The sequence below is a fragment of the Pelodiscus sinensis genome, chromosome 28, assembly GCF_052426305.1.
Source record: "Pelodiscus sinensis isolate ZL-2025 chromosome 28, ASM5242630v1, whole genome shotgun sequence".
Classification (NCBI taxonomy): domain Eukaryota; kingdom Metazoa; phylum Chordata; order Testudines; family Trionychidae; genus Pelodiscus; species Pelodiscus sinensis.
Genome location: NC_143079.1, coordinates 16976393 through 17003508, shown reverse-complemented (window position 1 = coordinate 17003508; position 27116 = coordinate 16976393). Strand labels below are relative to the sequence as shown.

The window sequence follows — 27116 nt, the reverse complement described above, 5'->3', positions numbered from 1 at the left end:
TAGGATTCTAGGATGCATTTCATCAGGTCCTGGTGACTTGCAGACATCTAACTTTTCTAGGTGATTTTTAACTTGTTCTTTTTTACTTTGTTCTAAACCTACCCCCTTCCCACTAGCATTCACTATGTTAGGCATTCCTTCATCATCAGACTTCTTGGTTGAAGACTGAAACAAAGAAGTCATTAAGCACCACTGCCACTTCCAAGTTTCCTGTTACTGTTTCTCCCTTCTCACTGAGCAGTGAGCCTACCCTGTCCTAGGTCTTCCTCTTGCTTCTAATATATTTATAGAAAGTCTTATTTCCCTTTGTAGCTAGTTTGAGCTCCTTTTGTGCCTTTGCCTTTCTAATCTTGCCCCTGTATACCTGTATTATTTGCTTATATAGAAATTTGTCTCTAGTTTCCACTTTTTATGAGACTCCTTTTTTAATTTTAGATCATGTAAGATTTTGTGTGTGTGAGAGAATGAGTCTTTGTAGTACAGGGATTATAAACAGACCTCCTGGTATCTGATTCAGTATGTGCTACTATTTTAGCAGGACTGAGACTTTTCATATAGAAACCCATTGTTTCTGACTTCTCATGTAGAAACCCGGGAAGAATAGGCAGGGAAGAAAAGGAGGAGGAGTTGCACTGTATATAAGAGAGCCGTATGATTGCTCAGAGCTTCAGTATATAGAGGGAGAAAAGCCTGTTGAGAGTCTACGGGTTAAGTTTAGAGGTGGAAGCAACAGGGGTGATGATGTGGTTGGTGTCTGCTAGAGACCTCCAGATCAGGTGGATGGGGTAGACGAGGCTTTCTTCAGACAACTGAGAGATGCTTCCAGATCACAGGCCCTGGTGCTCATGGGGGACTTCAATCACCCTGTCATGTGTTGGGAGACCAATACAGCAGTACACAGACAATGCAGGAAGTTTTTGGAGAATGTTGGGGATAACTTATTGGTACAAGTGCTGAAGGAACTGACTAGGAGCCATGTGCAACTTGACCTGCTGCTCGCAAACAGGGATGAACGAGTAGGGGAAGTAGATGTGGGTGGCAACCTGGGAAGCAGTGATCATGAGATGGTAGATTTCAGGATCCTGACAAAAGGAAGAAGCAAAATGCACACCTTGGACTTGAAAAAAGCAGACTTTGACTACCTCAGAGAACTGATGGGCAGGATTCCCTGGGATGCTAACATGAAGGGGAAAGGAGTCCAGGAGAGCTGGCAGTATTTTAAAGAAGCCTTATTAAAGGCACAGGAAGAAACCATCCCTATGCTCAGTAAGAAAAGCAAATGTGGTAGGCCACCAGATTGGCTTACAGGGGAAATCCTTGGTGAGCTTAACACACAAAAAGGAAGCTTATAAGAAGTAGAAACTTGGACAGATGACTGGGAAGGAGTCTAAATATATTGCTCGAGAATGCAGGGGAGTTATCAGGAAGGCCAAAGCACAGTTGGAATTGCAGCTAGCAAAGGATGTGTAGGGTAAAAGAGGTTTCTACAGGCATGGTAGCAATAAGAGGGTGATCAGAGAGGGAGTGGGGCCCTTGCTGGATGAGGGAGGTTACCTAGTGACAGATGATGTGGGAAGTACTCAATGCTTTCTTTGCCTCTGTCTTCACAGACAAGGTCAGCTCCCAGACAAATGCACTAGGCAAATCCGTATGGGAAGGAGGTGGGCAGCCCTTGGTGGAGAAAGAATAGTTTAAGAACTATAGAGGAAAACTAGATATACATAAATCCATGGATCCGGATTTAATGCATCCGAGGGTGCTGAGGGAGTTGGCAAATATTATTGCAGGTCCTTTGGTCATTCTTTGAAAACTCATGGAGATTGGGAGAGACCCCAGATGATAGGAAAAAGGCAAATGTAATGCCCATCTTTTAAAAAGGGAAGAAGGACAATCTAGGGTACTCTAAACCAGTCAGTCTTACCTCAGTCCCTGGAAAAATCATGGAGGGGATCCTCAAGGAATCCATTTTGAAGCACTTGGAAGAGGGGAAAGCGATCAGGAATAGTCAACATGGATTCATGAAGGGCAAGTCATGCCTGACCAACTTATTAGCTTCTGTGATGAGGTAACTGGCTTTGTGGATATGGGAAAGTCAGTGGATGTGATATACCTTGACTTTAGCAAGGCTTTTGATACGGTCTCCCACAATATTCTTGCCAGCAAGTTATGGAAGTATGGATTGGATAAATGGACTGTAAGATGGATAGAAAGATGGCTAGACTGTCGGGCTCAACTGGCAGTGATCAATGACTCAATGTCAGATTGGTGGTCAGTTTCTAGTTGAGTGCCCCAAGGATCTGTTCTAGGACCGGTTTTGTTCAACATCTTTATTAATGAGCTGGATGAGGGGATGATTGCACCTTCAGCAAGTTTGTGGATTATACTAATCTAGGGGGGAGGTAGATACACTGGAGGGCAGGGGTAGGGTCCAGAGTGACCTAGACAGATTAGTGGATTGTGCTGAAAGAAATCTGATGAGGTTCAGCAAGGACAAGTGTAGAGTCCTGCACTTGGGACGGAAGAATCCCAAGTATTGTTACAGGCTGGGGACCAAATGGCTAAGTAGCAGTTCTGTAGAAAAGGACCTGAGGATTACAGTGGATGAGAAGCTGGATATGAGTCAACAGTGTGCCCTTGTAGCCAAGAGGGCTAATGGAATATTAGGTGGCATTAGGAGGAGCATTGCCAGCAGATCTAGAGAAGTGATTATTCCCCTTTATTTGGCACTGGTGAGGCCACATCTGGACTGTTGCGTCCACTTCTGGGCCCCCCGCTATAGAAAGGATGTGGACGCAAAGGAGAGTGTCCAGCAGAGGGCAACAAAAATGATTAGGAGGCTGGAGCACAAGACCTATGAGGAGAGGCTGAGGGATTTGGGCTTATTTAATCTGCAGAAGAGAAGAGTGAGGGGGGATTTGATAGCAGCCTTCAGCTTCCTGAAGGGAGGTTCCAAAGACGATGGAGAGAGGCTGTTCTGCCATCTGTCACTACTGAGAACAAGGCGCAATGGTCTCAAGTTACAGTGGGAAAGATCTAGCTTGGATATTAGGAAAAACTATTTACCTAGGATGGTGGGGAAGCACTGGGATGGGTTCCCTAAGGAGTTGGTGGAATCTCCATCCCTAGAGTGTTCTTTAAATCTCGGCTTCACAAAGTCCTGGCTGGGATGATTTAGTTGGGATTGGTCCTGGTTTGGGGAGGGGGCTGGACTTGATGACTCCTTAGGTCTCTTCCAACCCTAGGATTCTATGATTGTTATATGAGGTAATATAATTGTGGAACATGGGCCATGATAAGCTGCTAGTGGGAGAGAATCTAGACTTCGAGGCAGTGAGAAGGAACCTGGCAGCTCTTCTGTACTGATACGTTTATGCCAGCTGCTCATGGTCCTATTCCCTCAGAATGACTGGACTTCTAGGATTGGCTTCAAGTTTAGGGTGGCCTGTGCCACCAAGGAGGTAAGTAGGTAGTCAATTCACTGGTAAGTCTAGGCGCTTGCGTTTCAAGGGTAGGGAGAAGCAGGAGCTATGCTGGGCGGCGGTGACTTAAAAGCCAGTTTCCCCCTAGGACCATCTCTGCGGTGCTGCCTACCCCCTTCCTGCACTGCTGCCTCTTAGGTGAATACAAGTTGGGAGGCTGCCATGAAGGAACTCAAAATAGGAAAATGAAGGGAGAAGACATTTTTTGGGGTGGCTTCCCCTGCTACAAGCTCTTTGGTTTTGGGTTTCCATGACCAGCTGTTTGAAGTGCAGGGAAGCGGCATAGTGTATGCTCATATGCAGGAAGGAATTGGTCAGTTGCCGGTAAAGGATCTGACACAGCATCCTGATGCCTATTGTTCCTGACTTACACTCACTGTGTGATATGGGGGCGAGTCTCAGCCTCTCTGAGCTTCAGCATCCACAACCAGAAGGGGATGAGACACATGTGGGGGATATTTTAGAAGCATGAACTCATCTCTGCAGAAGAGCAGAGAGTGATACCCCATTTTATTGATCTTCCACTGCTGAAGAAACCTTTTACACGGAGATGATTGCGGCGGTGAGTGCAACTGGGCAAACTGGTGGAAACCGTGTTAGAGAACTCGGACTGTATGTTACAACAGAGTCTTGTAGAAAAAGTAAATTGGGTTTATTTACTCTATTTAAAAAAGGTTTATTTACCCTTTCCAATAGTACAATAGGTCACCAGGAGAAACAAATAGCAACAAATTTACTATAAACAAGAGGAAACACTTTCACACATGCATAAATAATCTGTAGAACTCCTTGTTGTAGCATGATGTGAAGGCCAAAAGTATAGCTAGGTGTAAAAGATAACTGGGTAAGTTGATGGAAGAAAGCTCTTTGCCAGGATGGTCATCAGAGGTGCAACCCCATGCTCAAGGCAGCCCTAAACCTCTGATGACCAGAAGCTGGGAGGGGAAGACAGGGAAGGATTACTTTATCTGCCCTGGTACTGGCTGGTGTTGGTGATAGGAAATGTGCTAGAGGGGGACTGCTGGTCTGACCCACTATTGCAGTTCTAATGTCCTAAGACAGAGGGTGGTGTTACTCCAGTGGAGTTGAACTAAAAGGATACCACGAGATTCAATAGCCAGAGTGATTCTCAGGGGAGCAGCGGGGGAAGGAGGGATCTGAGAGATGCAGAGACTGTAGCCAGAGTGAGTAGGGTTGCCAGGTGTCCGGTATTCACCCAGACAGTCTGGTATTTTTGGCTCCTGCCTGATTAAAAAATTCAGAGAATACTGGACACCTGAGATGTCTGGTATTCTCTGAATCTTTTTTTTCCCTGGCCCGGAGGAGAAAATGCCGGGTACCTGGCAACCCTACAAACATTCAGCACCCGGCCTCCCTCCCCAACCCTCCTTTGGCCCCCAACACCCTCAGTCCCCCAACCCCAGCCCTCATGCTTACCTGGTTCGCAAGGCTGCTGGCACAAAATGGCTGCTGGCCAAAAGACCTCTGTTAGGGTATGTCTACACTACAACGTTAATTTGAACTAACGCGTCTAGAACTAAAAACTAGTTCGAATTAGCGTTTTGCTTAAGGATGGCCGGAAGCAGTGCCGGCAGGGCATCAGAGGAGGACTTAGAGCGTGGAGATGCTGTCTCAGGCTAGCCGAGGGCTGCGCTTAAAGGGTCCCGACCCCCACCCCGGACAGACAGTTCTAAGGGGTGCCCCACTTGCAAAGCAGTCCTGGCTTGGAGTGCCGGAGTACCCACACTGGGCACATCACACCACTCGGCCATCAGACCAGCTGCACTTGCCGCAGGCTGCCATCTGGGGAGAGGGGGCAATCAGGGGGCTGCAGGAAAGCTTCCACCCCCAGAAGCCCGCAGAGCCAGCCCAGTCCTCCCCATCGGGGGCTCGTACCCCATTCCTCCCTCACCTCCTTCCACTTACCCTTCCTTAGCCCCCCTTCTTATTGATGTACAAAATAAAGATAACGTTTCTTCCAACATTGACTCTGTCTTTATTGAACAAAACTGGGGGAGACTGGGAAAAGGAGGTGGGAGAGGGGAAGAGAAAGGCTGGGAGAGGGGAGGGCAACTAACATGATCAGGGGTTGGGAACAGGTCCCAGATGAAGAGAGGCTACAGAGACTGGGACTGTTCAGCTTAGAAAAGAGGAGATGGAGTGGGGACAGGATAGAGGTCTCTAAAAGCAGGGGTTGGGTGGAGAGGGTGCATTCAGAAAAGTTCTTCATGAGTTCCCATAATAGAAGGACTAGAGGACACCAAAGGAAAGGAATGGGTAGCAGGCTTGAAACTAGTAAGAGAAAGTTGTTGTTGTTGACAAAGCAAATAGTTAACCTGTGGAACTCCTTGCTGCAGGAGGCTGTGAAGGCTACAACTAGAACAGAGTTTAAAGGGAAGTGAGATCAAGTCATGGAGGTTGGGTCCATGGAGTGGTATTAGCCAGGGGGTAGGAGTGGTGTCCCTGCCCAAGGTTTGTGGAAGGCTGGAGAGGGATGGCACGAGACAAATGGCTTGGTCACTGTCTTCGGTCCATCCCCTCCAGGGTCCCTAGGGTTGGCCGCTGTCGGCAGACAGGCTACTGGGCTAGATGGACCTTTGGTCTGATCCAGGACGGCCATTGTAAGCTCAGGGTCGGGGGTCTCAGTGGACCCCCTTGATTTTCATGCACACCTGCTCCTGGGTGGCCAGGCTGGCAGCTCTCCTGCCCTAGACGGCCACTTTCCTGTGCCTAGTGCGGAGATCGTGGACAAGGTCCACGATCTCCGCACTAGCCCAGGAAGGTGCCCGCCTTTTGCGGTCCCGGGCAAGCTCCCAGGAGCCGCCAGCCTGGTCCCGGGAAGAGGGGGAGGGCTGGGGGACATCGGGTGGGTGGCTCAAGCCGTGCCAGGTGCAGGGTCTGCTGGCTGGGTGCTGGCAGGCTTGCACCTGGCACGGGCACCATAGCCAGCCCGTGCCCCTTTAAGGGCTCCGGGGCCGGGAGGGGGGCATAGAGTTTCCCTGGTGTTGGCCAGAGTGGCCACCAGGGAAACCTGGGGAGGGCTAGCCTCCCACTAGTTCGAATTAAGGGGCTACACACCCCTTAATTCGAACTAGTAAGTTCGAACTAGGCTTAATCCTTGTAAAATGAGGTTTTCTTAGTTCGAACTAAGCGCTCCGCTAGTTCGATTCAAATTCGAACTAGCGGAGCGCTAGTGTAGCGGCTATGAATGTTAGTTCGAAATAACGTCCGTTAGTTCGAACTAACATTGTAGTGTAGACATACCCTTAGTGCTTAACTGCTCCCGTTCCTATCCCTGCATTTAAAGGGGCATGCTATTTTAATGCTTTCTCCTCTCCCCCCCCCCCCCGTAACAGAATTCCGCCCCCTCCCAACAGAATTTTTTCTTAGTGGTTTTTTTTTTGGGGGGGGGGGGGAGGTCGGGGTGTTTGGTATTTTTGTCTCAACCATCTGGCAACCCTAAGAGTGAGGAGGTTCAAGAAGTATTTTTAGGCCTCAGACTTGCTATATAGGCCAGATCCTTCAAGCCTCTCTTACAAGCAGCTGCAGTGAAACCAGTGAGGCATGAAATGTTGAAGCCTCTCGCTAAATCCAGAGCCCATTAAACTAGCTTGTATACCATCCACTCGAAAGATGAGACTATGGGTGTGAGAAGAATCATAGAAAAGATAGGACTGGAAGGGACAGGCAAGGAACTTAAGTTACGTGAGATTAAATGACTTGCGCAAGGGCACAGAAGACTGGCTCATCTAGGAAAAGAAGCCAGCACCTCAACTGCAAGAGCAGTGCTAATCTTGCAGGAAGAAGAGCCAGCAAGATTTGGCCCAGGATGTTTTTAAACATAAATACCTGATGGAAAACGATAGGTCCTCAGTGGAACGGTCCCGTGTGCTGTGTTCACCTTTCGAATTGCTTGAGTGTGATACGTGGTAGTCTGTCTTGCAAGCAGAAAACAAAGAGCACAGATAGTAAAAAGGGCATTGGCCACCTTTAAATCTTTTGCGATTCCAAGCTGGAACAGATTGCCTGTATTTATTCCGAAGAAAGTTAAGCCCACACTTTTACAGAATGCCCTCTGAGGGTGCCCAAAATGGGATGCTTTGGGGAACTTTTTTTTTAAAATTTTCTCCAGAGGTGTTGAGCTTATGCTGATGTAAGCAGGAATTGTGCTCGTTTTGTTTTTAACTTGGTCACAAAACCCAACACAATCACAGGCTATTTTTTTTTAAATGTTGATGGCCACATCCTTCTACCTACCGTTTTCCTTTGTATCATTTAACATAATCTGTGCTACTTGTAGATTGTTTTGCCTGCTGAGACCAGCCAGTTTTATGCAAGATGTATTAATATCTGATTAATTAATGTATTAATATCTGATAGACGGTTTGGTAAAGGATGATTAAGGATCTGGCTACTTTTTTCTGCCTGTCAAGAAAGTAACTGTAATGCATGAGGTTGTTACCATGGAAATGCCACAGCTGGATTAAGATCACCAGCTGAACAGCAAGTTATTAAGCACCCTGGTCAGCTGCTTTAAACTAGTGTTTTGCTGAGAGGTGGCTGCAATTTACATAAGGTATAAAAATAGTGGAATATTATTGAGTCTCTAACCACCCCAATCTAGGTTATGAAGCAACATCACAGCCTCTATAATCCAGTTGCATTTCAGAGAGGAATTAGCCTAGGAGCTGGGCTTCATTGACATGGTGGCTTTAAAAAGAAAACCTCACTTCCAATGTCTGTCAACTTGACTGGTGACTTTACCAGCAGGGAAACTTCTTTTCTTCCATTGATTGTTCCATTTGAGTCTAAAAGTCAACACACATTGTAGGAATTGCTCCTAATTTAGCAATGTATTTTCAGTGTCCTTTGAAATTCAGGATTCTGTTGATTGCCTTTTGGGGGGAGAAGGGGGCGCTCTTCTGATAAGATGTTAGAAGCAGAGGTGATCTGTGTCTTGAAAAATGAGGCCTGTGTGGGCCCATAATCAGTCATTGCCTCGGCAAGATTCTCCAGATTGTTTTGTCTGCAGGCAGCAGAACTCCCTCCTCCTCTTGCTACCTTCTCCCCATATCCTGACCCTGACTTGGTGGGAGGGAACACTGCTTGACTGGTGTCAGCTGGAGATTGTGTGGCAAATAGATTGCAAGATCCAGATGGAGAAGTCTGTGGAAAGGTCTCATGCGGAGGATAGGAAAATGCAGAATCGCCACAATCTAATCTCCTGTTTTGAATAACTGTCCAGTAATCTGGGTGAGAGTTAAATCTGTACCCTCGAGACTGAAGATGTTGTGTGAGCCATGCAGTCAGCCCTCGCCCTTTCTCCTAACCCATGCCCAGAAAATAAAGCATAAAAGTGTTACTTTGTGCTTCTGTGGTGCATGTTCTCTGAACCTCAGAGCCCTCTGCAAACATTAAACCTCCCCTCCCCCGCTGGGGAGTTTGCATTTTGGAAAACTGAAGCTCATCAGGGCTAAGTGGCAGAGTTTGGGAATAGTATGCAGACAGAGCCTTGAATCCCAGACTCCTGCGTTAACCACGAAACGTTCAGTCCTACAGAGCACAGCCTGCAGCACAGGCTCTGAGATGGAGCTGGCCGTGTGGAATGCACAATAAATAAGACCATATGGTTAAGGTTTCTGCACGCTAACAGGTTTGTCCTCTGTAGCTTGGTGGTGTTCATGTCAACCTGCTGTGCTTCAGTAGAGCAGATCAGAGTGTCTGGAGTGAAGTAGTAGATTCAAGACTCATGAGTATTGATGTGGAAAGGCCATTTTTCTGGGTTAGTGCATCTGTACTTCCATCACTGGCACAAGAACAAAGTTGCCTATTGCTGTAAGGGGCATAAAGTTTAGTTACCTTGTGAGTCCCCAGATATGACCAGACAGTCGGAAACCAGCACTTTTCCAGAGAATACAGAGTTCTATACTTGAGCTACAGTGAAACTTTTTTTAAAATCTTGTTTGTGCAGCAAAGCTGATTTCTGTCCAGAGACATCTCTCAAATAAAGATAACTTTGATTAGTGGTGGAAGGATTCAATTCAAGTCTAGATTTGGCACCATTTCTCTGTGTGTCCACTCTCCACTTGCACTTTGGCTATTGACATTGTGGTTCTAGAATGATTTGGGATCAATTTTAATGCAGGTGAGTTCAGCCATTGCATAGAAACATACAAAGAACAATCTCCAAAAAGTACAAGTCTTTCCCATTTGTCTGGAGACCTTTCACTTGAATTCTGTGCATTATTGTGTACTCTCGGGATTCCTCAACACCTTAGGGACAGCCCTATGTCTTGACAACCCTGTGTTCCCATGACCTTTGGTGCACCTTACAGGCCTTTAACAACTTCAGAGCACCTCTGGTGAGTCTGTAGTAAAACCTCCATTGGTGTTAGTGGCAGGAGAGTCTGCCCGCCCCAGAGGTCGTATCACTTAAATGTTTGGCTCTCAAACTAGAACTGGGTCACTGAAGGAATCCAGTCAGTGCCCAGAATATCGGGCCCTCTTTTCTTTATTGCTACCAGCTGTGTTGGGAGGGGGTAAGAGTCGATTGACTTGATCTAGTGAATTTTTAAATTCAGCTCAAAAGAGCCATCACTGGTATCTAATACACCTGCTTATCTGTGTTTGTCATGCAGGAGTCCGAGTCAGAAAACAAGCTGGACGGAGAGACAGCGTCAGACAGTGAAAGCAAGTCAGAGTTTGGAGGGGCCCCTCCTGCACCCACCTCAGATGACACCCCCGAGGTCCTAAACAGGGCCCTCTCCAACTTGTCTTCAAGGTAGCATTGAATAAAACTCCGCTGCTTCCGGGGCTCCCAGCAAATTGGTAGCACTTCCCCCTCTTTACTGACCCAACCAAGGCTGGGTGGGTGTTCTGTCCTGTCAGTAGATGGTGAGAGCAGCAACAGATTCATGGGTAACTGGTCGGGCTGCTGTTGGTGTGTCCTTCTCTCTGCCTCTGGAGAGAGGTTTGGGCAGCAGGCTGAGGTAGTGTGCTGTTGAGCTTGCTTTCTTTTGGCAGGATTTTCATGTGGTCCTGTTTCAGCAGATTGAGGGAGCACTGGTTGACAGATTTTTTTGGTGTGGGTGGGTGGGTGGGGAAAGGGGGGGCATGGCCTAGTAGACTGAGGGAGTTTGAACCCCAGCTTTGCCATTCCTGTGAGATCTGGGGCTACCTACATTTGTGTCTATAAAATGGGCATCGTACTCATACATGGGCTTGCCTGGTCTGAGCTCGTTTTATAGCACTGTGTATTCCTGCTTGCTATCTGCCACCTTCATCTAGCGCTTCCTCGCGCAAACAAATCTTCAGCGCTTTCCGATTTGTCCCCCGGCATGGAACTCCCTTCCTGAGCTTACCCACGTGGCCCTAGCTAACCCTGTCTGCATTCGAGTCTGCATTCTTCTCCGCACCAGATCGGGGTTAATGGAAGGGCATGAAATTCTCCCCCAGCCCTTCCCCCCCAGGATAAACTGCAGTTTCCTGCCTCCGCCTCTCACCAGCAGGCTGTGCAGAAGAGATAAGTGCATCTCTCCTGGCTTTCCTGATAGCCCCCTTGTTTTCATTGCCTTGTCTGACACTGCCTTTTTTTCCCTCCCCCTGTGATCTAGATGGAAGAACTGGTGGGTGAGAGGCATCCTCACACTGGCCATGATTGCATTCTTCTTCATCATCATCTACTTGGGACCCATGGTTTTAATGATGATTGTAAGTGCTGTTTTAAACCACTTCATTCAAGGGCCGTTATGGGTGAATGGTCGTCAGAAACCTAGACAGCTGAGAGAGTTAATGGGCAGAGTTCCCTCTAAGATTTTCCATCCATGAGCAAAGTGACTTTTGTCTTGTGCACCAGTATAGAGGTCATGTGTGCTTGTTTGGACGTGCCACCAGGCACTCAAGTTATTAACAAATATCTTATAAACCTCTCTTTTCCCTTTGCTGCCATGTCTCCCACCCTCCCCTCGCCCAACCTGCTCCTCTGGTGCCTGCTGCCCCCCGCCCTTCCCCCTCCTCTGCTGTCCTGGCTCCTGCCCTTCTCACTCCCCTCAGCCCTTTGGGACCTGCCCCTCCCTGTCCTCTCTGACCCCTGCACCCACCCTTCTCTTCCCCTGTGCCTACCCCTTCTCTAGCCCCTTCCCCATCTCCTCTCCTATTGTCTGCCTCTACTCACCTGCCCTGCCGCTCTCCTCTGCCCTCTGGTGCCCGTCCCTCCCTCCAGTCCCTTCCCCGTGTCTGCCCGTCTGCTTCGCCCCCACAATCCCGCCTTCCTGGTGCCCACCCCTCTTTCCCTGACACCCACTCCTCCCCTTCCTTCTCAGCAACAGCTTGTCCCCTTCCTTCTCTCACCTCCACTGTGCCTTCCCCCTCCTCTCCCCCTTTCCCCTTACTTTCTCCTCTTGGCCCCCTGGCATTTGTCTCTTTTTTTCCAACCTGCCCCTTGGTGCCTTCCTCTTTCTTCTTCTGCCCTGACTCCCTCCTCTCCCCTTCCTTTCCTCTCTCCCACCTTCCTCTTAGTTTTCCCCCTGCCCCTTCCCTCACTTTCTGCCTTCCTGACACCTGCACTCTCTCTAGCCCCCTGGTGCCAGGGCCAGAAGCCACCATGCAGCCCTGGCTCCAGCTGCTCCCGGGCAGGACCGCGTAGCAGGCAGCTATTCCATGTGCTGGAGCCGGGGCTGCAGTGCTATTTTTAGTGCCCAGGCCCTGGCCCAGGAGCAGCTGCACTGTGGCCCGGCTCCCATCCTGGCACACAGGGCAGCTGCCCACCCCATGGCCCTATCCCGGGAGCAGTATGAAAAACAGCATTGCGGCCCCAGCTCCTGTCCCAGCACGTGGGATGCGGCTGCATGGTGGGCGGCTGCCCCATGTGCCAGGACTGGAGCCGGGACCGCAGTACAGCTGCTCCTGGGCTGGGGCCGTGATGCTATTTTTAGTATCGTGGCCCAGGTTCCAGTTCCGGCAGCCACCATGTGGTCCACCCTGGCCATAGGTCCAACGCTGGCACAGGGTTGAAGCTGTTCCTGGGGTGAGGCAGCTGCCCCCCATGCAGCCCCTCCCTGGAGTAGCTGAGCAGCCACTGCATGGCTCTGTTAAGGAGGTGGGTGGGACTCAGATTGCTGGTGCGTTCCCGCACTGGTGAGCACTGTAGAGGGAACTATGTTAGTGGGTGATGGAGCCTTTTGCCTCTTGGCTCCCAGTGCTCATCTAGCCCTGCTCAGCCATAGCCGAAAGCTGCCAGATTGCTCAATGGACCTACTGGGAATAAGGTTCCTTGTCACAATTACTATTTAATTGGTGCCTTCTTGGAGGAATCCTTCCGTTTCCTTTGCTGCTGTTACAGCTCAGGCGTGTGGGTGGAGACCGAATCTACCTGAGTGATTGTCTGCCATTGAGCACCCACACTGTGTGTCATGCAGGTTGGCTCTGCCTCAGGAATCACTCTGTTTAGAGCCAGTATGTGTCCAGGATTTTCAGCTCATGCTATAGAGGTGCATGCTTCTAGATCCAGAGGTTCCAGGTCCAGTCCCTGCTGTGGGCAGCCCTCCCGTCAGCCTCATTGTGTTTGGAAAGCCTGTACCAACTACAGTGTAGCTGCGCCCTGCTGTGCATGTTCCCTACCACGGGTGGTGAAGGGCCAGTTCTCTAGAACACGTGGGATTGACAGGGACTGTTGTTACTCAGTGCCAGGGAGGAGGGGGTTGTCTCTCCAGAACAAACCTGAACTCTTGATAGAAAACCCAGTTTCTTGAAGTGTTTGTCCACTTTTGAGGAGTCCAACCCCGGGCGGTGCAGGGAGTAGAGCTAGAAATGTGCTTTGCCTGGCCGGGAAATCTGCTAGTTCTGGTTGTAAGCAGGTTGAATGAGTGAACAACTTCTCAGCTGAAGAGAGATCCCCTAATGTGAGCGTTGAGCAGGGTGAGGTCATTTGCAAGACAGGAGAAGTTTTCTCCTGGGGCTCCTTTAAGGGTCATTCGAGGGCTCCCACTCTTGATATGCACTTAGCATCTCACTGCAGATTATCTGGTCCAGGTTTAGTTTGTTTATGAATGACACTGCTGCTTCATGTGTGTTTTGCAGGTGATGTGTGTCCAGATCAAGTGTTTCCATGAGATTATCGATATTGGCTACAAAGTCTATCACTCCTATGAACTGCCCTGGTTCAGGACACTCAGTTGGTAAGCAGAACAGCTGCTGCATTCTTCATTGTTCTCCTTAACACTAATGTGATCCTTCACAATGCGCAAGCTGCCTTTCAGTGAGTGCTTCTGAATCACTGGGCGCCTTGCTGATGGGCTGCCTGCTGACAATGGGCGTGTTTTGCAATAATTCGAAATGTTCCATTGCTTCCCTGTTGCGAGCCAGGTCTGACTTGCAGTGTGCAGGCCGGGTGGTGGTGTAGGCTGTTTCCGATTGACACTGCGAATAAACATTTGATGTGTGGTTCCAGTCACATTGCTCATGCTAAGGGTGTAAGGAGCCACTTGGCTATCTACCCCTGAAATGTATTTGTGCATGGGGATAAAACTGAATTGGCGGCACCCATCATCTTTTGATGTAAGATCTGGCCTGCCACAGTGAAGAGTGGGGGGGGGGGGGGGGTTGCTCTCTCCAGTAGCTAGGAACTGGAGTAAACTGTTAAGCAGTGCCCCCTAAAGGCAAGAGTTCCTAAGCACCATAATACTAACCAAAACTGCACAGGGCTAATACCACAGCATAGGCACTTGCAGAGTGGAGCAATGGTTTCTACTAGGGCAGTCAGGCGATTCAAAAATTTAACCGTGATTAATCGCATGCAACTCCCCTTTGAATTGCTGCTACGGTGTTTCAAAGGGGAAGCACTTCATGGACCCCGGGATCAGCTGGGAACTCCAGCTGATCCTGGACTTCATGCAGTGCTGCCCCTTGGAAGCACCAGGACAGCATTTCCAAGGGGCAGTGCAAGGTGGAGCCTGGGGTCAGCTGGAGTTCCCGGCTGACCCCGGGCTCAATGCAGAGCTGCCCCTTTAAGGCACTGGAGCAGCACTTCAAAGAAGCTCCTCCTTGCAAAGCTTTGCAACAGGGGAGCCAGGGATCAGCTGGAGTCTCCAGCTGATCCCTGGCTCCGCTTGTGCTGCCCCTTTGAAGTGTCGTTTTGGTGCTTTAAAGGGTCATAGAATCATTGAGCTGGAAGAGACCTCAGGAGGTCATCGAGTCCAGCCTCCTGCCCAAGGCAGGACCAATCCCAACTAAATCAACCCAGCCAGGGCTTTGTCAAGCCGAGACTTAAAAACCTCTAGGGATGGAGACTCCACCCTGTCCCTAGGGAACCCATCCCAGTGCTTCACCGCCCTTCTAATATCCACCCTAGACCTCCCCCACTGCAACTTGAGACCTTTGCTCCTTGTTCTGCCATCCGTCACTACTGTGAACAGCCTTTCTCCATCCTCTTTGGAACCCCCCTTCAGGAAGCTGAAGGCTGCTATCAAATCCCCCCTCACTTCTCTTGTGCAGACTAAACAAACCAAAATCCCTCATTCTCTCCTCATAGGTCATGTGCTCCAGCCCCCTAATCATTTTGGTTGCCCTCAGCTGAACCCTCTCCAGTACGTCCACATCCTTTCTATAGTGGGGGGCCCAGAACTGGGCGCAATACTCCAGATGTGGCCTCACCAGAGCCAAATAAAGGGGAGTAATCACGTCTCTAGATCTGCTGGCCATGCTCCTCCAAATGCACCCTAACATGCCATTAGTCATCTTGGCTACAAGGGCACCCTGTTGACTCATATCCAGCTCGTTAGGAGCCAGGAATCGGCTGGAAACTCCAGCTGATCCCCGGCTCTGTGTTGCAAAGCCCCTTTGAAGTGCCAGAGCAGCATTAATGCCTGCGGTTAATGCATTAATTTTTTTAACCGTGAATCCTGTCCTGTGTTAATCGCAAGCGTTAACGCAGGTCAGTTGACAGTCCTAGTATCTACATAAAGTTGTAGTGGTTTGATCCAAAGAGATGTGAATACTTGATTTATCTTCCCCACTTGCAGTAAGGTTCCTTCACTCTGCCTGTGCCATCTTAGTGTAGATCTGAAGCAGGCCCTCCCCCTCTCCTTGTGTTGTGAATGGGGGTGAATTGTCTGCAGATTTGAGTAGAAATCATCATTCTATAGCCCAGTATGTGAACCCCAGCACACAGTGTAGCTATTGCGATCTGATAATTACTCTTACAGGCTTCTCTACCGTCACAGTGTCTGTAGATTCCTATTAAAGGGAATGTGCCTCTGTTCGCAGGTACTTTCTGCTGTGCGTAAACTACTTTTTCTATGGCGAGACAGTAACGGATTACTTTTTCACCCTGGTTCAGAGAGAGGAGCCCTTGAGAATTCTCAGCAAATACCATCGCTTCATTTCCTTCGCCCTCTACTTAACAGGTAACTTTACTTTGGTTCCACCCATTAACACTTCTGCTGTTGCAGGATTTTAGCATGGGATATGTCATCAGCCTCTTGATATAGAACTTTTTTCCCCTGCAGGCACATAGGGATCCAATATATGAAATGTTCAGTGTTCCCTGTATGCTGAGCACTTGGGTGGCCACCCAGGAGAGATTCAGATGCTGCCCAGCTGCTTAGCGGAGTGCCCACAGCTGGCAACGTGTGTCTACTGGTGGTGCATGTCTGCACGTGCCTTGGTGCACATAAGACAATTTATTTTGCACATGGATGGGGGAAAAAAAATTGAACATTGGAAGTGTGTCCTTAGTGGATTCAGAGTACAAATGAGGGACTGCTTGATCTTGGGCCTCTTAGTGCCTCTGCTCCTCGCCAGTAGAAGGGCGATACTAGCAATTTGCCCTCTCATAGCTTGTGAGCTGCTTGGTTCTATAGGGGTGGGGAGCCTTGTATCTAAGGTGGAAGTGGCTATAGCCTGGCCATGAAAGACAGCCTACAAAATAGGGAGTAAGTGGTTTGAGAGCAGCAGTGTTGTTGCCAGCTGTGGGCGCTCTGCTAATCAGCTGGGTGGCATTTGAATCTCTCCTGGATGGCCGCCCAGGCACTTAGTGTTTTTTGTTTTCTCATCTGATTTACTGAGGGAAAGTCATATCCTCCTTTCTTTTGCTGAAGATTGACTGAGGGTCCCTCCATTCCAGCAAATAGGATCTGGTGTAGGTCAGGTGTTAGTTTAAATAACTGACACACTCCGGAGATTCAGTTTACATTAACATGATGCTTGCTTTTGAGCTTTCCTCTCCTCCTTTCCTTTTGCCTCCCCTAGAGTCCTCTTTCCCCTCCCCCCCCAGTCCTAGCATTCCCATGCTTCATGAATGTGGTGGTGATAGGGCAAGAGACTCTGTCCTGAAGCAATATTCCTCTTTCTGTCGGCGTGGGATAGTTGTTAGTCAATATCTTCATGAACAACAAGGAATTCTGTAGCACCCTGTTACTCCTCATTTGCCTACCTAGCTCGAATTAATGAGCCAGTGGAGACATACCCTAACAGAAAGCATAAGCTTTCATGGGCAAAACCCACTAATGCATCTGATGAAGTAGGTTTTTGCCCTTGAAAGCTTATACCTAAATAAACCTGTTAGGGTATGTCTACACTAGCTCGTTAATTCGAGCTAGGTAGGCAAATGAGCAGTAACAGTTAATTTGAATTAAGGACTTAGTTCGAATTAACATTTCACTGCTGTGTGTAGCCACGCAACAGTGAGTTCGGGCTAGTGAAATTTCAAAAAGGCGATCGGATGGGAACATGCAAATAAAGCCTGGGATATTTAAATCCCGGGCTTCATTTGCCACTCGGGTCGCCTCATTTGCCTACCTAGCTTGAATTAACGAGCTAGTGTAAACATACCCTTCGTCTTTAAGGTGCCACAGGGCTCCTTGTTGCTATTCCCCTTTCTGTTGACCTGCTACATGCAGCCTTAACCCAGGCTTCCTTCATAGTTCTAGGCCAGATGTGACACTCACCTGCCTTGAAACAAGTCAAAAGTGAAGCAGCAGAGCTCTCGTTGGCTTTCAGTTTTTTCAGTGGTTGCTGCAGTGATTCCTTTTGAGGTTCAGACATGTCTGTTGTGAACTGGATCAACACCTGCCTAATTGTGTGGTCGCTTCAGAGGGTAGCCGAGTTAGTCTGTACAGGATAAACTTAAGAAACAACAAATGGTCTGGTAGCACTTTATAAACTAACAACACATGGAGATGGTATCATGAGCCTCTGATGCAAAGCTACAGTCCTCTTTGATGCTACTTTCTTTGGCCAGTGACTGGCAGAATAATTGAAACTTCCACCCTTTCCCCTCTGTACTAGCCTTGCAAAGTTGTATTTGACCAGTTATTATATTTAGATGTGTGTACATATGATCCTTTGTCTTTCATTCTGGCGAGGGTGAGTAAACTTGTCTTCGCTAGTACATTTTCATGGAAATTCTGCAACACTGCTCCAAACCTAGGGTAACTCTGCTGTCAGTGTAAACTATGCAGTGGCAAATTCTGAATAAACTGAAGATCTATTTTTAACTGCTCCTTTCTGATGATTAAATGGAGGTGTTCTCTCCCTGCTAGCTAGCTCACTGAGTCATGAATCCTTAGGATGGCATTCCAGCTAGAAATGGAGAGGCATGTGTTAAGTGTGGTGCTCTGGTTTCTAGTGGTCTTTGCCACATGGTATCTCCAGTGGGTATCATTTTGTGATGTCTGGAGGCTGGTGAAAATGGGGAAAGGGAGGGTAGGAGCTAAGCAGGGTTATCCAGAGACCATAAAACACTTACAAATTTAACCGGCAAACAAACTATCTAAAGAGCTCTCCTCTCACTGTAGAAATGCAGCCAGCTCTGGGTGGAGGGGGAACGCAGCAGCTAATTAAGAGTTCAGTGCCATTGAAGAGGTAAGTGCAGAATCCTCTGTAGTTGATACTACATTGGAAGGAGCTAAACAGTCTAACTTTCCTAGGGGGGAATCATGGTTAGTTGGGTACAAGACCCTGGTTCTGTTCTGTTTTAGAATTTCCCTTGTGCATGTGCCGTGCACATCACCCTCATGTTGCTGCCTCTTCTGTAGCAGAAACGATAAGGAGATGCTGCAGTGATATGGCAGACGTAATGGAAAATTGGGGCATTTCCTACTAGTGCAAGATCTGATCATCTTCTCTTCTCTTCCCACAAGGCTTCTGCATGTTTGTCCTGAGTCTGGTGAAGAAGCATTACCGTCTTCAGTTCTACATGGTAAGTGTCAATACACGCCTCTGCTGCTCCAGAGCTATTCGCACTGGGAGACAGAGGGCATTTGCATACGTGGGTTAGAAGAACACAAGCCTGTAAATGCGCCTGTGCCCCCTGGGCATTGCAATGCTGCTTAATGGGAAAGCTATTCCTGGCCGCTTACAGCATTTGGCATAAGGCTCTCAAATGGACTCACTTCCTTAGACGTGTGAATTCCATTGTCTGCATTTGCAGTGTGTTTCATAGTAACCCTTTCAGGTGTGGGAGCGAAAATGATTGTACAAGGCTGTTCAGACTTTGCCTTGAGAGTGTTGATAGACTAACTCCTCCAGGCAATCTGCCCAACTACAATACAGCAATGCATGGACTGGCCACGTGTGTCCTTTAAGGGGATGTTTTTGCTTCCTCGTGGATGCAGGTTCTGAGATAGATCGGGGGTTCTCAAGTGGAGGGTCATGACCAGTATTCCCTCTCAGATTTTTCCATCCTTGGGTGGGTTGAAATTTCTTATGTGCACCACCAATACTGAGGTAGTGTGTGGATGTGCACCCACCAGTACAAACAGAAACCACAGATCTAAAGATATATTTAAATAGTCAATAGGTGTGTGTTACGGGGTCCACAGGCCCACCCCGCCCAGGGCAGCCACACTACCACGGTTGCCGCCCCGGAAGGTCCCAGTCTCCGTGACGCTGCGCCGGGTCGACCCTCCCGGCGGTTGCCCAGAAGGTCCCACGAGCGAGGAGGTGAGGGGGGTCCGGGCCCTCCCTCTCTCCAGACCCCAGCCCAGGGCCCTAAGGCGGGGGAGATGCTCTTCTCTCCCCCGACCTGGCTGATGGGGCACAGAGCCGCAACGCATCAACCCTCGGGCTCCAGTACACCCGCCCTGGGCTGCTTCCTCACGCCCTCGCTCGTCCGCTCACCAGCCGGCTTGTCCCGCTGCCTCCTCGTGTCTCTCAATCTCTTCCTCCAGCGTCGTCCTCCTCGTCCTCCCCTCTGCTTCTGCTCCTACTGACTTTATACCTGGGGAAGGTGCCGCCCCCGCCCCTCCAGAGCACCCACACCTGTGTTCGTCCACGCTCCAGCTTCTCCTCCCCAGCTGTTTCCCCTCACCCCCAGCGTCCTCCCTGTCTCCCGCAGCTGTGGGGCATAGGGCTGGCTGGGGGCGTCCGCGGGGCTGCCCGCCCCGAGGCTGGTGGGGTGTCGTTCCTTCCCTGTTGTCCCTGCTAACCTTGCCGTGGGGGGTCCTTCCCCCGCGATGTCCCGGGCTGCGTCCCTGGAGCCGCCAGCCAGGCGGCGTGTCCCGGCTGTCCCACTGCCTGCGTCCCCGGCGGCGGTGGGTCCAGCCGCGGCGCTTCCTTCTGCCCCGCTGGGGGGGGCACCCTCGGTGCAGGGTTGCCTCACCCCGTCACCACCCTCCCCCATGCTGCTCGGGGTCCCGCCAGCTCAACCGCCTGCCGAGCGGCGCGTCCCGGTTACCCCACCGGACGCGTCCTCGGCAGCGGCGAGACAAGCCGCGCCGCTTTCCCCTGCCTCGCTGGGGGGGGCCCCTTTAGTGCGGGGTTGCCTCACTCCGTCACAGTGTGGAAGTAAATATATTATAACAAAGGATAATTTAAAAAGGAGCGATGCTTATGATTTTTTAATGGGAAATCAAATAAAGAAAATTTACGCTACCCTTGTCTGAAGAAGTGGGTTGTGCCCACAAGAACTCATGATACAGTTCGGCAGAAAAGGACCCGGGGATTACAGTGGCTGAGAAGCTGGATACGAGTCAACATGTGGACACATTGGAGAGGGTCCAGCGGAGGGCAACCAAAATAAGGGGGCTGGAGCACATGACCTCTGAGTAGAAGCTGAAGGATTTGGGCTTATGTAGTCTGCAGAAGAGAAGGCCGAGGGGGGATTTGAGAGCAGCCTTCAACTACCTGAAGGGAGGTTCCAAAGAGGATGGAGAGAGGCTGTTCTCAGTAGTGGCAGATGGCAGAACAAGGAGCAATGGGCTCAAGTTACAGTGGGGGAGGTCTAGGTCGGATATTAGGAAAAACTATTTCCCTAGGAGGGTGGGGAAGCACTGGAATGGGTCACCGAGGGAGGTGGTGGAATCTCCATCCCTAGAGGTTTTTAAGTCCCCACTTTCAAAGCCCTGGCTGGGATGATTTAGTTGGGATTGGTCCTGTTTTGGGCAGGGGGCTGGACTTGATGACTCATGAGGTCTCTTCCAGCCCTGGGATTCTAGGATTCTCTGTTCTTGTTCGTCTAAGATGCTATAGGACCATTGTTGTTTTTGAAGATTTTGTTTGTTTGGGTTTTTTTAAGTTACCAACTAACATGGCTTCCCCTCTGAGATCTTGGAAAACAAGTATCCTCAACCTTTCTAACAGACAGATGCGTGTTTCAAAGATCTTGCAAATAAGGTTTCATCCTATAAAACAGCTAGTGTCACACCTAGTCCTTGCTGCTTCTGACTCATAAGAGCTAGAACTCTACCAGATAGCAAAAAACTGGCCTTAATGCAATACAGATTACCACGTATTAATTAATAACACGGGATTTAAAAAAATCTTTAAGATCTGAGTTTGATACCTGCAACACTAAAAAAAAATTCTGTTAAAAGAATCTCTCTCTTTCTTACCTTAAACCATTAACACCAGGATGGGCAATAATTTTTGATGGGGGGGCCACTCCAAGAATTTGGTAAGCAGTCGAGGGCTGCACTCTTTCATGATATTAATGGAGGAAGTGCGGGTAAGGGATTGGGGTGTGGAATCTGGGAGGGAGTTTGGGTGAAGTAGGGGATTGTAACCTGGGGCAACAGAGTGGGGTGCACGGTCTGGGAGGGGGGGTTGTGATCTAGCGCAGGAGGGGGTGCAGGGATTTGGGCTGTGACCAGGAATAGTGGATTGGGGTGCAAGGTCTGGGAGGGGGTTGTGACCTGAGGTGGGATATAGGAGGGGATCCAGTATCTGGGAGCTGGAGCAGGGGTACAGAAGGTTTGGGTTACATAGGATAGGGGGGCAGATGGGCTGGGGTGTCAGAGGCAGGCTCTAGCTGGGAGACTTTACCAGGGTGACGTGCCTCTGACGAAGTGGGTCTTTGCCCATGAAAGCTTATGCTCCAACACTTCAGTTAGTCTGTAAGGTGCCACAGGACTCCTCGCTGCTTTCGCAGATTCAGACTAACACGGCTACCCCTCTGATACTTTACCAGGCTGACAGCTAGCAACCCAGCAGGCTCCTTAGCCAGGATCCCTGCCTTCTAGCCCCTGGCTCATGGGAGCTGCAGGAGCCATGTTTATTGTTCTAAAAACTGAATGCTGAGAGCCCAGGGGATGAGGGAGGAGGGGCACTTCACATGCTTCCATTGGCCGGTTTCAGGCAGCTACTGGGGGTAGGGGCAGCATGAGAAGCCTGTCTCCCCTCCCGCCAGGCTCTCAGCATTCAGAAACACACAGGAGGCCCTGCACCCAGCTTTCTTGAGTGCTGAGCTGGTGCGGGGCAGGCAGGGAGCCAGCTGAGGCTCTCATGTCTGGATCCGGCCCACAGATCAGCTTTTGCCCAGCCCTAGAGTAGAGGCTGGAGTCAGCTTCTCCAATTATAGCAGGCAGCAGCTACTGCTGCTGCTCCTCTGAGAGGGTGAAGTGCTCCGCCCCCCCTTCTCACCCGATCAGCTGAGCTCCCTGCCTGCATGGGGACACTGAACCTCTGCGCGGGGCTCAGAAAGGGCTGTGCGCCCATACAGGCATGCAGCTTACAGGGACCTCAGTCATGATCCCCCAGGGGTTGGAAAGTTATTACATGGGGAAGTTGCAAGCTGTTGGCCCAACCCCAGGCCTTGCTTTGCCTCAAGCATTTCTAGTAGTGTTAGATATTTAAAAAGTGTTTTTCACTGTATAAGGTGGAGGGGTCGCCCTCCTAGGCTTGCTGTTCTAAACCGAGCATCACTGGACTAGATGGTCCATCATCCAATTGGGCATTTTTTAGTTCCCTTTCTTTAGTCAATGCAGACTAAGACCTGGCATAGGCATGGGCTAAAGGACGGCCGTGGATGTTGCACATCCTCCCACTCAGATTCCAAACTGTAATGAAGATGTTGCTCTACTTATTCCCAAGTGAAGGTGCACGCTGCCTTCCAGCTTTGTGTTTACATGCTCTTCCCATGCGGGATCGGGGTGCATGAGTTGCAACCTGCCCTAAGCAGTATTTGTCGCTGTCGGGTTTCTGTCGCGGGCTGGGATGAGAAATGACTCTTGGCAAACTGGGCTGCACGCTGTTTTCTCTTCCAGTTCGGCTGGACCCACGTGACCTTGCTCATTGTTGTTACCCAGTCGCACCTCATCATTCACAACTTGTTTGAAGGAATGATCTGGTGAGTGGGTGCCTGTTCTGCGTTATGCTGATTCGTGTTGCATAGTACGTGCTGTGGCTATCTCCCTGCTATGGTGGTTTCAACTAAAACTTTTAACCAGCTAGGTTAAGATGTGCTGCCCAGAAGCGACTACCTCGTGCCTTGCATAAGAGAGCCAAACCATGGGGCCCTTTTTATATTTGCGCCGCTCCGTGCAGGTAGAGCCGCCAGGAAGCTGTTCTAAAGGGACAGCTGGCCAGGCCTCTGGCACTGAGGCATCAAGCAAGTGTAGCTGCCTTTGTCATCCTCACTCAGAGGGGGTGAGTGTGGAGAGTTGGAGGGGATCCCTGTGAGGCAGCTGCAGTCAGTGTAACTTAAAGCAGCCACCAGTTAGAAAGGGGAGAGATGGGGAAGGGTAAAAAGATGACTTCATAACCAGCCACTCCTTGGCTTCTTTGTTTCTCACAGCAGCAATAATGAAAGTACTTTACAGTGCTGATAAAACACTGTAGAGTGTGCATTCTGAGGCATTCTCACTTGCTTATCACTGAAATGCAGCTACTTCTGGGGTGGATCGCGGTGACTGTTCTAACAGCCCGCTGTGTGTTAGAGTGAGCATGGAACACCACAAAGTAGAGCTCTGAGAGGGCCGTGGGGTGTGTACGTTAGCATAGTGAGTGTCTGATTCAGTGTAGCCATATCAAACTTTCTGCTGGTCAGGTGGTGTCCAGTTCTGTCACATATTGCGGTTAAGGTTGAAATGACTGCTGTGGGTGTGCTACTTGTGAATGGTTTCTCCCTCCTTCCTTCCAGGTTCATTGTCCCGATTTCATGTGTGATCTGCAATGACATCATGGCCTATATGTTTGGGTTTTTCTTTGGCCGCACGCCACTCATCAAGGTTTGTCAAATGTACAAAGCCCTGCCATCAAGCTCTGTTGTTGTGGAGACTTGACCCAAGACTGGGCCAGCCTGAGATAGTGGTGTTAACTGCTATGAGTTAAGGATGAGATTTTTCAAAAGGAACTTGAGGGAATTAGGAGCCCTTTGCATTTGGATCCCAGCCTGACAGCTTGCCACCCATCAGCCACAGTTTGCAAAGACTACTGGTGGAAACTCTGAAGGAAACTTCAGGGCTTGCGTGTCATTTGGGCTGTAATGCTCTCCTTGCAGTCCTGATCCAACATCTGTTGATCCAGCCCTTGTTTAAGTTCTGTCCCCATCCCCAGCGCTGCATGCTAGTGTCAAAATACACTGTTTCCTACAAAGGTTGAGGTTAGTTGTCTGGTGAGGTTCTCTGGGAGTGTGGCCCTGTCCAGTGCAGTGTGCGCTGGCTGACTACATAAATAGAGGATGAGATTTGGAAGTGGCTCTTCTGTATCACAACAGATGCAAGCTGGAAGACTTTTTTCCTTGAAAAAGTAGGTAGAATAATTATGCTCAGTCTGCATTGAGAACAGCTTTGCATTGTGATGAGAAAATGTCAAACTAATGGTACTGAATATTGTATTATAGAAAAACATCCTTTGTATTTCTTGCACTCTGGGCTAAGCCATAAAATGCTTAGGCAAATCTTTTCCAGGAATACTCTTAAGTGGGTTGAGTATCTCGCAGGCTACCAGACATTTCCTTTCTGGGCGGAGGGCGTGTATAGTTCTGTATCTGACAGCCCAAAGTTGTAATATTTCAAATACGTGCCTTGCCAAGATTCTGTTCAAGGTAGTTCTGTTGCAGTGCCTGGCCTCTGCACTTCCTGGTGGCTGCGAGGCAGGTGATGTGCCTGCCCTCCCTTTCCCGGTCAGCAAGAGTGTCAGGGTCAGAGGGAGGGAGTGAGGCTGTGCCCCGCCATCTGTATGTACTGGCTTAGCCTGGGCTGGAAGTCACGGTCTGGGGGTATTGACTGATGTGTGAGTTCTGTGGTGGAGGTGGGCATTGGATTTGCGGAGCTTTTGGGGTGGGTTTTTAGGATAGCTTTGAATATATTTTCTTTTTGTATCTGCAGCTTTCCCCAAAGAAGACCTGGGAGGGTTTTATTGGCGGCTTCTTTGCCACTGTTCTGTTCGGACTGCTGGTAAGTAGATTGCAATGGCATTTAATTGGCTTTCTCTACAGAATAAAGACAGACAGTGCTGTCTGTTTGCTGAGCCTAAGGGGAGAGCGTTGTGCTCTCTTCGTCCCAGTTTGTCCTGTGAAGTTTTTACAGGGGGCTTTAAACCAACTTCTTCTGCCTTCCAGGGATGAAGACTCAAACCCACTGCTGAGAAATCGCTTTGTAGCTTGCAGCCGTTGATGTTCATAGACCTATAACACCCAGACTCCATAGGATCCCCCAGTGCCACCCTGTGTGTCTATACAACACTGTGGAAATGCAGCTACCTCTGGGGTGGCAGCACACAGGCTACATGATAAGCAAGGCCACAAGCAGATGGGCAGTCATGGCAGTTGGTGCAAGAGACGCTTCAGTCTCTGTGTGGAGCAGATGAGACCTGTGTTTTCAGGGTCTCCTCTGGAAGAACTACAGTGGGAGCTCCATTGCATGCCATGTTTCCTGTCTAATGTTGATGGGAGGAGTGTGGGTCTGTCAGGATCTGAACACACTCTAAGGGGGATAGGCTGAGTTCTGTGAACTTTACCCTGTCTGAAGGGGGAGGGGGATTTGTAGCTAGACGCCACGGTGGCTCTGCTTGGACACTAGTGATGCACCAGGTCGCTTTGACACACAGTAGTTTGGCCCTTGTCTAGGCTGAGGCTTTGTCTTTTCATGTGGCTGCTGGTCATGCAGGAGGCCACAGTGTTTTGGTGGGTGCTGAGGTGTCAGCAGAAATGTTTGGGCTCCTCTACAATGATGGCTTTGCAGGCATCTGATGGGGGAGGCAGAGGGAGCAATTTCCCTGGGGCCCGGCAATTCAAAGAGGCCCGGGGCTCTGACCATTCCACAGTTAGTGGTGGCTGCCAGAGCCCAGACCCTTGAAATTGCTGCTGCTGCTGCACTGTGCGTTCCAGAACCCCGTGCTGTACACTCCAGGCAACGTTGCGGGGGGAGGGGAGCACACTCCAGGCAACGCTGCGGGGGGGGAAGGGGGGGAGAGCATGCTCCAGGCAGTGCGAAGGGCCAGCTGCTCTTGGCCTTTCCCCTTTCAGGACCACAGAGGTGCACCCCCTTTGCTCAGGGCTTGCTGAGGCTGTTGACTCTGCTACTGTTCTGTAGTACCTGCCTCAAGGTTGCATGGGGAACTCAGTGCTCTGTCCCCCAGGAGGGCACGTTCAATAGCTGTGCAGTTGCTCAGAGGCCTGAGGGAGCTGAAGACAAGTTCCAGGATTGTCCCAGTTTGCTAGGGTGTGTTAAAGGATTCTCTGCCTTGATCATGTAATGATTCTGATCGCTGCCTTCTGAGCTGATGTATATGAAGAGAAGCTGCTTATCATGCCGCCAGCTAATTTAGTGCTTTGCAAGAGTAAGCTTCTTAATGAACCAAGGATGTGCTGACTCACAGCCCTGAAATCTCAGCTATCTCACTTACGGGGTGTCTTGTATCTGAACCATCCTGATGAGGCTCAGATGCCCCAATCTGTATTTTCTGTTATAGTGTGCTGCAGGATTTTAGCACATTGCAACACACACAAATATATTCTAGATTGTTACTTTTCTTCCCCAAGAGATTCAGAAATGATGGGAAGGAGAAAAACAAGGATGCTTAGGAAGGGAGCAATCCAAGATGAGAGGCAGGGACATCAATAAACATGGGGCCACAGGAAAAACCCTTTTGGTAGCTGGGTGCATAAGGAAAAATTACCAGAGCTGGTAAGGGAGTCCCACAGCTAATTCCCATCATCCCTGTAGCCAGCCAAGCTATGCTGTGAATTTTAAGTTGTCTGAATCCATTGAGGTTTTCTTTTACTTGCCTTTTCTGCTTCCCACCCTCTTCCCCTCTCACAATCAAGCTGTCGTATGTGATGTCTGGATACCGGTGCTTCATCTGTCCAGTGGAATTCAATAACGACTCCAACAGCTTCACTGTGGATTGCGAGCCATCTGAGCTGTTCCAGCTGCAAGAATATAACATCCCCCTGGTGATGCAGCCTGTCACCGGCTGGGT

The 27116-nt window shown here is 49.6% G+C and overlaps 1 protein-coding gene across 2 annotated transcripts in view; it reads left to right on the top strand.

The window, feature by feature from the left end:
- Window positions 1-27116, top strand: part of CDS2 (CDP-diacylglycerol synthase 2) — a 57682-nt gene that overhangs the window by 21330 nt on the left and 9236 nt on the right. For both annotated transcript variants that reach the window (XM_075911025.2, XM_075911024.2), the window contains exons 2-10: window positions 10118-10260; window positions 11093-11189; window positions 13557-13654; window positions 15741-15880; window positions 18617-18675; window positions 22958-23040; window positions 23833-23920; window positions 25022-25090; window positions 26962-27114. In XM_075911025.2, the coding sequence (XP_075767140.1) occupies window positions 10118-10260; window positions 11093-11189; window positions 13557-13654; window positions 15741-15880; window positions 18617-18675; window positions 22958-23040; window positions 23833-23920; window positions 25022-25090; window positions 26962-27114 (930 nt within the window). The remainder of the gene's footprint in view (window positions 1-10117; window positions 10261-11092; window positions 11190-13556; window positions 13655-15740; window positions 15881-18616; window positions 18676-22957; window positions 23041-23832; window positions 23921-25021; window positions 25091-26961; window positions 27115-27116) is intronic.